The 11,306-nt window shown below is 29.2% G+C and overlaps 2 protein-coding genes across 2 annotated transcripts; both read left to right on the top strand.

Moving 5' to 3' along the window:
* Positions 1 to 2,994: 2,994 nt before the first annotated feature.
* LOC125864567 (WRKY transcription factor 22-like) lies at positions 2,995 to 5,291 on the top strand. Its single transcript, XM_049544586.1, has 3 exons — positions 2,995 to 3,499; positions 4,193 to 4,303; positions 4,588 to 5,291. Exons 1-3 carry the CDS (start codon positions 3,099 to 3,101, stop codon positions 5,030 to 5,032), a joined length of 957 nt encoding a protein of 318 aa, XP_049400543.1. The 5' UTR covers positions 2,995 to 3,098; the 3' UTR covers positions 5,033 to 5,291.
* A 3,167-nt stretch (positions 5,292 to 8,458) lies between these two features.
* On the top strand, positions 8,459 to 9,790 carry LOC125863627 (desiccation protectant protein Lea14 homolog). The gene is made up of 2 exons (XM_049543674.1): positions 8,459 to 8,700; positions 9,466 to 9,790. The coding sequence occupies exons 1-2, from the start codon at positions 8,498 to 8,500 to the stop codon at positions 9,788 to 9,790; spliced, it is 528 nt and encodes a 175-aa protein (XP_049399631.1). The 5' UTR covers positions 8,459 to 8,497.
* The last annotated feature ends 1,516 nt before the right edge of the window (positions 9,791 to 11,306 follow it).

Here is an 11,306-nt window from a genome sequence, read left to right as displayed (position 1 = left end):
TAAAAATTTAAACACAGAATTAAATGATATATTTTCTATTTTTAAGCAAATTTAAACAAAAGACCATATGTTTAACTAGATTGCTATTACCATCGAAGATATAATGTTATGAATGAGATTCTTATTTATCTTAATCAAAAGTCTTAAACTCGAGTCATGAATATCTATTTTTGATATTGAGTAGGGGTGAAAAAAATTGAACCAAAATAATCACACCAAATCATAAATTACCATCAAATCAATAAGAAAAAAAATCCCGACTATTGGTTTGATTTGATTAGGTATTGAAAAAAAATCCGACTATACTTGAGTTGGTTTGGTTTTAACTTAGCAAGTCAATTCAAGACCAAACCAACCCGGCGTTATATATATAATTTTAAATTTTTATTTTATACATAAAAATATTTACTTTGATATAATTTATATGTTTCTATGAATACTTTATCAGAATAATTCAAAAAAAGCTCGAAAACTCAAGAAATCCAAAAAAATAGAAGAAACTCGAGTTTTATTAATTTAATTTATTTTATAAATTTAAAAACTCGACACAAAAGGCTTGAATTAGTATTGAAAAACTCGAACCAATCTAGTCCATATGTATTCCTAGTAGGAAGTACTTCTCCCTAAATGACATTCTATATAATGCGAATTTAAATTAATCTGAATATAACTTAGATAACTAATATCGAACGAAAAAATAAATAGATAGGAATATTAGATGATTGCACGCGCAGGAAGGGAGAGTTGAATATATATTCTTAGTTAGCCATCAACTTTTGGCAGTGTCCACATGAATTGCCTCTCGTTTTCCTTTTATAATTATTTTGGATTTGTGTTTTCGTCGGTAATTCCCACTATCGAACCCCCAATAAAAGTTGCTACTACTCTATATTTTTTATGTCACTTTTTATTTGATATTTTTGACAAATAAAAAAATTAATATATATTTTTTATTTATTATATCTATAATTTATTTAGAAAATTAATATTTTTGAAAAAGAAAAAAAAAATTTAATGAATAAAATTAATTTGGAATTCTATCAATTAATAAGAAATAAATGATAAACTCACCGTGTCAATTACTTTTTTGTCTACTTTTAATTGTCATGTTGCGTTTTTCGAAAGTCAATTTGACTAATTTTTAAAGTTAAATTAAATTACATTAATTTGATGTTTTAAACAAAAAATTTAGATATTCAAAAGATATACAAAAAATGCTATAAATTTCAATTTTTTGCATTTTAATATTAATGAAAAATACATCGTAAAATATTAGTAAAAATTATTATCGTTTGATTCTAAAAAAGAAATTATGATAATTAAAAATGTATAGAAATAATATTATTTTTAATAAGTGTGTCAAGTCGACATTGGACAAATAAATAGTGACGAAGGGAGCAGTAACTCCCTCACGAGTGCCAATGTAAGCAGATGCCTCGTGGTAGCACCGCATCACACACGCACACCAACCCCACGCATTTGACAACTATCTTTAGTCAAACCCCACCCCCTTGGTAAAAGCCAATGTTGTCTAATCAATCTAATTGGAATTTAGTACTTGGTTGGATTCAACTTTTAAAATTGGTAAAAAGTGATAGGTGGGAATGACAATTTGTATTTCTTAATCCATTTGATTTTTTAAAAAAGTTATTATTATGAGTTTTAACTTTTCCATATATATATATATATTTGTGTGTGTGTGTGTTTCAGTAAGAAGGTATGAAAAAATTATTTTGAAGAGTATGTAGAAAGATAGAGGTACGCTGAACTATTATAGTTTTTTGAGGATACGATCCTAAATAGTATGACATGAAAGATGAGGATTATGGCATAGACAGTGGCGAATCTAAACGTAAAAAATAGGGCATCGGAACTCGTGGTCTCTTCGTAAAACTAGATATTTTATGTACATATTTTTTTAAATTTGTATATTATTATATTCTGGCACTCGTACTATAAGAAGTCTATCTGGTCCACATGGTTAAATGTTGAGCTATTGACCTTGAGGATTAAGAATCAATTCTCACTGAATACATTTTTCTTGGTGCATCCATGTTCGGATCAATTCTCACTTAATACATTTTTCTGGGTGCACCCATGTTTGAAAATCTTAGATTCGCCTCTGGGCATAGAATTAGCTAGTAGGTAGTTGAACATTATCTAATTTCCCTGGTTAGTGTTATTATTATTACTGTCATACTCTTGTTTTTCAATTTTATTATTATTTGTTGTTTTTATGCTTTGTTTATTATGTCTTACTGTTGTTCTTTTTTCCATTATGTTGAGCATAACTATCTCTCTTTTCATATTGGATTTTACTGTCCTTTACTTGAACCGAATCTATTTAAAACAACCTAACCTTCACAAGATAAAAGACAAAACTACATGTACAACACCTCCTTAAATTAGCATTCTAAACTTTATTTCAAGTCAAAACTCTTAAAACAGTGACAAATACAAATTCAGATGCAATTAATACTTTCACAATCTTAAAATACTTATCGTCCTCATTTAAAAATATATGTTTCAAAATAGTTATTATTTTAAAGTTTAAAATAAAATTAATTATTTTCTTATTTTACCCTCAGTCTAAATTATTTTGAAGACTACAAATATCTGACACTATAAATTATATTTTAGGACGTATTCCCTCGTCCCCTTTTAATTGTCATATTATGCTTTTCAAAAGATAATTTGACCAATTTTTAAAGTTAAATTAGATTACATTAATTCGACATTTTAAACAAAAAATTTAAATATTTAAAAATTATATGAAAATTACTATAAATTACATTTTTTTTGCATATTAATATAATGAAAATAAAATTTTAGTCAAATATTTATAATTTGATTCTAAAAAAAAATTATGACGAACGAAGACCTTGGGAGGGAGTAGGTCTTAAAAAAACCATTGGGAAAGGAAAAAAGAAGTCTTTAAAAACCAGCTAAAAGACACGCATACAACACTCTCTTTCTCTCTCTATATATGAGAAATAAATTGTACTCATTTACATCCCTCCCTCTTTACCTCAAAAAGTCAGCGCCTTCTTTTGTCTTTTTCTTCTTCTCTCTAAAATTAAAAAAAAAACAGAGAGACTATGGAAGAAGATTGGGATCTACACGCCGTCGTCAGAAGCTGCACCGCCGCTAGTTCCAGCGGCAGCAACTTCCAACGAAGAACAGATAATGATAACAACAACAGCAGCATCAATAGCTCTGTATTTTGCTTTGAAGATCCGGTTCTGAAATCGAGCATATTATTGAATAAAAATAAAATTATTGATGATTTTGAAGAGTTACATCAACTGTGCAAGCCTTTCTATACTCAACAATCCGAACAAATAAACACCGTCATTTCATCACCCAGGAAATTATTATTACAGAATCTACCACCATCACCGTCGCAACATCAACAACTTGCTAATACGAAATTAATTCAACCCAAGACACCTTCTTTGTTTTGTACTTTACATGCTCAAACTCCAAGAACCAAAAGAAGGTAAATTATAATTACTACTCACTTTTTTCTTTTTTTGTAAATTGAAGTTTTCTCTATTTATGTATATACACAGGATGACAGATCTTGAATTTTAGATGTCATATTTTTTTCTCAATAAAGAAAATAATAATCATCAGTTGAGTAAGATGATATTAAAATTTATAGGTTCAATATTTAAGATTATTAGAATTGAATTGCTATTATTGTAAAATATTACTCCCTCCGTCCCTTTTTAGTTGTCCACTTTAGAAATGACACACAGATTAAGACAACAATGATTAGCACAGTGAAGTTATAATTTTACCCTTATGACAACTTTTCACTTCAAAATTACAACCACTTATTTGAATTAAAGTGAAATAAATTGGAGGGAAACAACATACACTTTTACAATTTTCAAGAAATGTAAATAAGGGTATAATAGGAAAAAATTTGTTGTCCTTTCTTGATTTGTCAAANAACTCGCAATCTTCGGGTTGAAAGTGAGGGGTGCTTACCATCTTCTCGTCGGTGAAAATTCATATAGTTAGAAAATCTGATGTTTTTTTAATTTGATTGGGTTAAGGATAAAGGATTGAACATTTTTTTAATGGAAATATTAGACATTTGCCAATTTTTTACACTTCCATGTTATTTTTCAACTTTTTTTTTCTACTTCATATATTTAACGGATTTTATTTTTATTATTTTCAGGAAGAACCAATTAAAGAAAGTATGCCAAGTAGCTGCTGATGGTTTATCTTCTGATATGTGGTCTTGGAGAAAATATGGACAAAAACCCATTAAAGGTTCTCGATACCCAAGGTATTATTGGTTTTTTAGTACTACATTTTTGGTTGCTTCCAATAAATACTTTCATTTGTTTTTGAAAATTAAAAAAAAAGTAAATCAATAGATGGAAATTTTTCTTTGTTCAATAAAGACATAGAAAGTTTGTGGATGCACTAAACGCCTCTATGTATAGAATTTGGAAAAAAAAAAAAAATAGAAATACAAGATTCTATTATACGTTGTTTTATTCTTACATGTATTTATGAAATTTCGAGTGATTTAGTCGACTTTTATGAACATTTATTTTGATTAAACAGGGGATATTACAAATGCAGTACTTCTAAAGGTTGTTTGGCCCGAAAACAAGTGGAGCGGAATAGATCCGACCCGGATATGTTCATTGTCACTTATACAGCTGAGCACAACCATCCAATGCCTACTCACAGAAATTCCTTAGCCGGAATCAGCCGCCACAAAACGGCGAAACCCACCTTATCTTCGCCGCCGACCAACTCTCCGGCACCGGAAAATCAAGAAAGCAGCAGGGACGAAAAAGAGGACATTTTTGAAGTTGACGATGATGAATTTGGTGTTTCTGATGTTGGGTTGGACAAAATGGAACCGGATGATGATTTCTTCGACGGATTGGATGAATTGGAAATTCCGGCCACCGGAGAAATGTCGCCGGAGAATTTTCCGGGGACTTTTCAGTTCACTTGGCTGGCGAATAACGCTGCAACTACGTCGGCCAGCGGTGGTTGATTGACCGACCGGGAAAGGACACGTGGCAGAAAAAGTTAAAGAGATGATGCTTTTGTTCTTTTTAGTTTGTAGTATTTTATTTTTTTTGTCCGTTAGAGATAGGAAGATAGAAAAGAGAAAAAGAGAATCTTGAAATGAGATGTTTTTTTATTGATTTTGTAGATGTAACGTATAATTCCATACCCCCATCATTATAGAGAAAGAGATCATAGGCATGTAGAGAAAAGAAAAGAAAGTGTTTGATTGATTGATTCATTCTTTTTTTTTTTTAAAGTGTTCTTTTAAGAATGATATGGGTATATACATATATAAATTTGAGAGAAGTATTGAAAAACAATCTTAAACTTGATGTGAATTATTAATTTTGTTTTTGAATTATTGACAACTGAACTTAAATATATCTTAGATCTACCACATGGCATCTCAAGTAGTCTCAAACTCTTGTAGCAGCGTGAGACTTAAATAAAAGGTCTCGAAACACTTCTAAATTTAGTGAGAATTTAGGGGTGTATTTCACCCATATGACAAGATTAAGGATGTATTTAAGTTTAGTTAGACAAGTAGAGAAATATTTTAAGGTTGTCAATAGTTTGAAGATGAAACTAACAATTCACACCAAATTTAAGAGTGTTTTCAATATGTCTCACTTTCATTAGTTTTAGGTTAATTTTGTGATAATCTTTTTTTTTTTGTTTAACTTGAATGTGGTTCAATATAATTGACTGACGTAAACTATGAGCTCCTTATAATACATCCTCCTTTAGAACTTACTTTTACAATATGATTTAGATTCGAGATTTAATTTCATATGATATTTGAGTCACACCTAATTTAATATGATTTTTTTTGTCTCACATAATTACAGGGTAGAAATACTTCATGAATGTGTACGCCCTAAATTAGGGAATGTTTAAATTTGAGCATGAGGAGGAGTGTAATTGAAATGAATCCCACAAAGCCTAGGAGGCAAACATTGGAGGAACCACCGAAAGTTTAGTATAATTTAACTTTGGCATCATTGACTTGCATGCATAATAAATAATTTAGGTTACAATATTCATGTGCAATCATATTATTACCTTAATTGAACATTAGTTATTTCTACAAGACATAAGTTGTAATAATTTGTTATTTATCCGTCTGTGTAAAAAAAGCTAGCGATTGGAGATGAGGGACTTTTTGTTATAATTATTTCCAATGATTAATTTCTTTATTAGTTCATGTGTTTATCTCCGTATAACATTAATTAAAAAAAAATTTATCTCCGTATAACAATTTTTTTGGGGAGATTTAAAATTTACTTTAACAATTTACTTGAAGCGTCTATTTTATTCTTCCAAGTAACAATTTATAGCAAAATTTTATAATTTTTAGAAATGTCTCTTCAATTTAGAAATGGATTTAAGATTCTAATTCGATGAATTTAATATTTATAATTTTAATCACTAAATTAGCATTTAATTTGTCAATATTTACTTCTCATTTTTTATATTTATACTTTGCATAAAAAATATCAAATATAGTTGAATTAATTAGAACTACATTGAATCTGCCTTAATATAAGGTGAAACCAAATGAGTGACATATCTATTCTTAAAGAATGATTCCAAGAGAGAATATCTTGAGCACAACAACTGTTCCAAACTTTTAAAATTGTCTAACCATGGGAGAACAAACATATTCATGTTCTACAAATGGGCAGTAGATTACTGTTGTAATTCACAAGTTGCGATGAAGTGATAAATATTTTTTAAAAGGAGAAACTAAGTAAATATTCCATAAAAGTAAAATAATTACAAATATATATTCCTTTATATTCATACCCCACTAAATAATTACACTATATACCTCCTAACTAATTTTGCTTAACTGATACTAAATCAATATCATATACTGTATTGGTATCATTAAAGTTGATAATTTCGCTTAACCGATACTAAATTAGTATTATATACTGTATTTGTATCATTAAGGTTGATAATTTCACTTAATTGATACTAAATCAGTATATATATATATATATATATATATATATATATATATATATCATTAAAGTTTCTTGTTCAGAAATTATTCATTAGTCGATGATACTATATACTCTTATAGTATCATTGACTAATCAGAATTAATGATATCAATACAATATATAATACTGATTTAGTATTAGTTAAGTGAAAATGATTAGTCTTAATGATACTAATACAATATATAATACTGATTTAGTATCAGTTAAGTGAAAATTATCAGTCTTAATGAATTGGGGTATGAGCTATAATTATTTATGAGAGAATGGGTATTTCAGGAATTTTTTTGGGTTTGAGTATGACTTGTAATTATTNACAGTATATAATACTGATTTAGTATTAGTTAAGTGAAAATGATTAGTCTTAATGATACCAATACAATATATAATACTGATTTAGTATCAGTTAAGTGAAAATTATCACTCTTAATGAATTGGGGTATGAGCTATAATTATTTATGAGAGAATGGGTATTTCAGGAATTTTTTTGGGTTTGAGTATGACTTGTAATTATTTTTGATTTTATGGTCCATTTATGTAATTTTCCCTTTTTTAAAGGATATGAAATGAGTCAAAATAATTTTTTGTATCCCAATTTATATAATATATTTTTTTAGTCCGTCCAAAAAAAGGACACATTTCTACATTTAATACTCTTTATTTTTTAATACTTGTCATCTTACTAAAAATAGATGATCCACAATACTCCCTCCGTCCCATAAACCAACATCATAACTATTTCCAATTCTATTGTATTCTCTCTGTTTAAAAAAGAATGACCTCCTTTTTGTTTTAGTCTGTTTAAAAAAGAATGACTTCGTTCTTTTTTTGGTAATATTTTAATTTCAACTTTTCACGTTGCATGTTTAATACCACAAGATTAAAAGACAATTTTGTACATTTTACATAACTTTAATTTAGGACCACAAGATTCAAAAGTCTTCTTTATTTTCTTAAATTGCATGTCAAATCAAACTAGTTTATTCTTTTTTAAACGGAAGGAGTATACAACACGTTAAACTCATTGGATTATTTGTTTGATTGATTAAGCCAAGGGATATATCACTTTTTTTTTATTATTTAAATATTGATAATTTTAATTTCGATTCTTATAATATTTCAGAAAGCATATTTAATCGTAAATTAATTAAAAAATATGTTTTCGCTCCTTTTACTTATGGATATATATATATATATATATATATTATCCTAAATTCTAAAGTAATAATATAAATCAATATAACACATTAGTAATTAATGAATAAATGGATAGCCGGCCGTGGATTTAGTTAATCCGTCTTGTCATAACAAGAAATCCAATCTATTTTTTTTCACATCATACAACTAGCTGAATATCGATTGCCAGGAATTCAAGTCTATCTTATCTTTTATATCGACAATCGTAAATCGAAACTCAAATCCAAAATATTTGTTCAAGAAGGATGGATTACGTAGACAAGGCGAAGAATTACGTATCAGAGAAGGTGGCGGAGATGGAGAAGCCAGAAGCAACGGTTATGGATGTGGATGTGAAGAATATTAGCTTTGATAGCATTTCATATCATGCTAAAGTTTCTGTTACGAATCCTTACCATGTTCCAATTCCTATCATGGAGATTGCTTATGTTGTCAAATGTGGGGGCAGGTACAAAAACTAAAATTACTATATGATATAATACACACGTTAAATGGTAGGTTCATTGCGAATGCACAACTAATTGTTAGGGATGTTTATGATATAATTTGGGTTGGTAAGGAAACTAAAATCAATTAAATTTATTTTTCAAATGTTGAAATTAAAACAAATTAATTAAGTCGATTTTTTCATAGGTTTGATTTTGTTGATTTTTTTTAGTTATATATGTGCAATTGTATGATTTTAAATTAGGTATTTATATAGTCAGGTTGGTTTGATTTTTCCAATAGCTTTTTTGCTTAATACCAAAGTTTATCGATTTTTAAAATTTAAAATAAAAATCAAACTAAACGATAAAAATATGTGTTCTTGATCGATTTTTGGGTTTTTGGTGAACACCCTTACTTATCATCACGAGATGAATAGGGCCTGCCCTTAATGAGGATGTATACAAATCATACCCCAACCTTTGTAAGGGTAGAGAACATGTTTCTGAAAGATCTTTGACTATATATTTTTGAATAATTACTAGTAACATCATAGAAAAAACAAAATGCAAAAGATAGGTTTATGAGTTCATTTTCATGTGTGCCTGAGGGTACTTGGGGTAGATTCACTAACGATCATCCAACTTTGATAATTTGTCGCACAAAATTCACTTTTCTATTTTTATTTTTATTTATACATAAAAGTCACCCAAACTTCATAGTTTATCACTCAAAAATTATTTTTCTTTCACTCTTATTGATTACTTTACTTTGAATTGAATTCCAGCATAGTAGCTACAGGTACAATTCCAGACCCGGGATCATTGAAGGCGAAAAGCACAACCCTAGTAGACGTGCCAGCGAAGGTTCCACACAGCGCGATATTGAGCTTAGTGAGGGATATTGCAGCAGATTGGGACATAGATTATACACTTGAGTTGGGTTTCATTATTGACCTTCCTGTATTTGGTAACTTCACCATTCCCCTCACTTATAGTGGCGAATACAAGCTTCCTACATTGTCTGATTTATGGCGGGGTGACGGAGAAGAAGAGAAAGAAAAGAAAGAAGAAAAAGAAGAGAAAGAGAAGAAAGAAGAGAAAGAGAAGTAACAAACTTAATGTATTGAGTCATTGAACATTATTTTAAGAAAAAAATAGCTATAAAATTCGTCCGCTAAATTACTTGTAACTAACATAAGTTTTTGAAGGATCATATAATATTTTTGAGGGGTATATCAGGCCCTTTTCCCCTACTTATATACAAATGGCTATAAAAAACTTCATCTCTAATTCTTGTTTTTTTAAGTAGTAATGAGTCTCGAGAGACAATTAATTAGAATTGTATATTTGATATTTTTCCTTCTACTTTCTTTTTGGCAAGAATGTTAGTATAGTACAATTAGAGAGTGATTGATGTTTCTTCTTTATCATGAGAACATCAAATAATACTATTTGAAGGATCATATAATATTTTTTTTGTGTTTACCTTGCCTTCAACTTCAAGACTTTAACTCATAGATTAGCTAGGTTTTCGAAATCTCTCTAACATGTTGTTTCGAGGGAGAATGTATTTCCAAGTTTCAAATTTCTACTTTATTATTTCCATCATTTGATATCCATAGGATGATCCACAAGAAAGGCAAAAACCTAAATAGGTAATGTCCCTAGATTATACTGTAATATTTTCCTGACATTCCTAGCAAAATGATGGTCAATATGTTTGCCCTAAATAAATTGCCTCTCGTAAACTTCAATTTTTCCATAACTTGTAAATGTAATAAAACTCATTTAGAAACGACTAAAAAAATCAACTGAGATATTAGTTAACTAACAAGACTAAATTTAAACAACATTTCGCCATTACAAAAACGAAATACTTAACACTCTCAATTGGTTTGACACTTTCTCCTTTAGATAATGGTTCATAAAATTGAGAGATTATGGGAGGTGAAAAAATAATTTTATCGCTAGTTGTGTTAATATAAAACACGGTTTATGTTGGGTTGGGCCATGAATGAGTCGGGTCCTTTTGGGTTTATCAAACATACAACAGTGGAGTATACTCAATTGAGTCAAAACAGGGAAGCCATGAATAGCATTTGATAGGAAGAAAGCTAAGAACTCTGTGTTTGAAGAGAATGAAAACCAGCACTGTTTCATTGATCAATGTAGCATTATATACACGTGTGTTGGACTATTCTAGAAGAATAAAAAATGTGAAAATATCCTAACTAACTAACTGCCATATAACAAACTACACTATGACTAAGCAGCTGATGAGTAGCAACAAACTAACTAACTACGGTTTAGCTAAATAATTAATTGGTTGTGCAGTTGTAATTGTCAATAGCCCTCCTCAAGTTGATGGTGATGATCTCACAACCAACTTGCTCAGAACTGTAGCATGTTTAATACTAATGAGTGCTTTAGTGAGGATGTCTGCTAGTTGTTCAGTAGTGACTACATGGTGGAGAGAGATGAGTCTTTCTTGCAACTTATTACGTACAAAATGGCAATCAACTTCAATATGTTTAGTTCTTTCATGGAAGACAGGATTGTGTGCTATATGTATAGCAACTTGACTATCACAATATACATTAATTGGAAAAGAATGGGATATAGTCAA

This window comes from Solanum stenotomum, chromosome 5, assembly GCF_019186545.1.
Source record: "Solanum stenotomum isolate F172 chromosome 5, ASM1918654v1, whole genome shotgun sequence".
In the NCBI taxonomy this organism is placed as follows: domain Eukaryota; kingdom Viridiplantae; phylum Streptophyta; class Magnoliopsida; order Solanales; family Solanaceae; genus Solanum; species Solanum stenotomum.
Note: the sequence above shows the minus strand (reverse complement) of the source record. Positions and strands in the feature narration are given on the sequence as shown.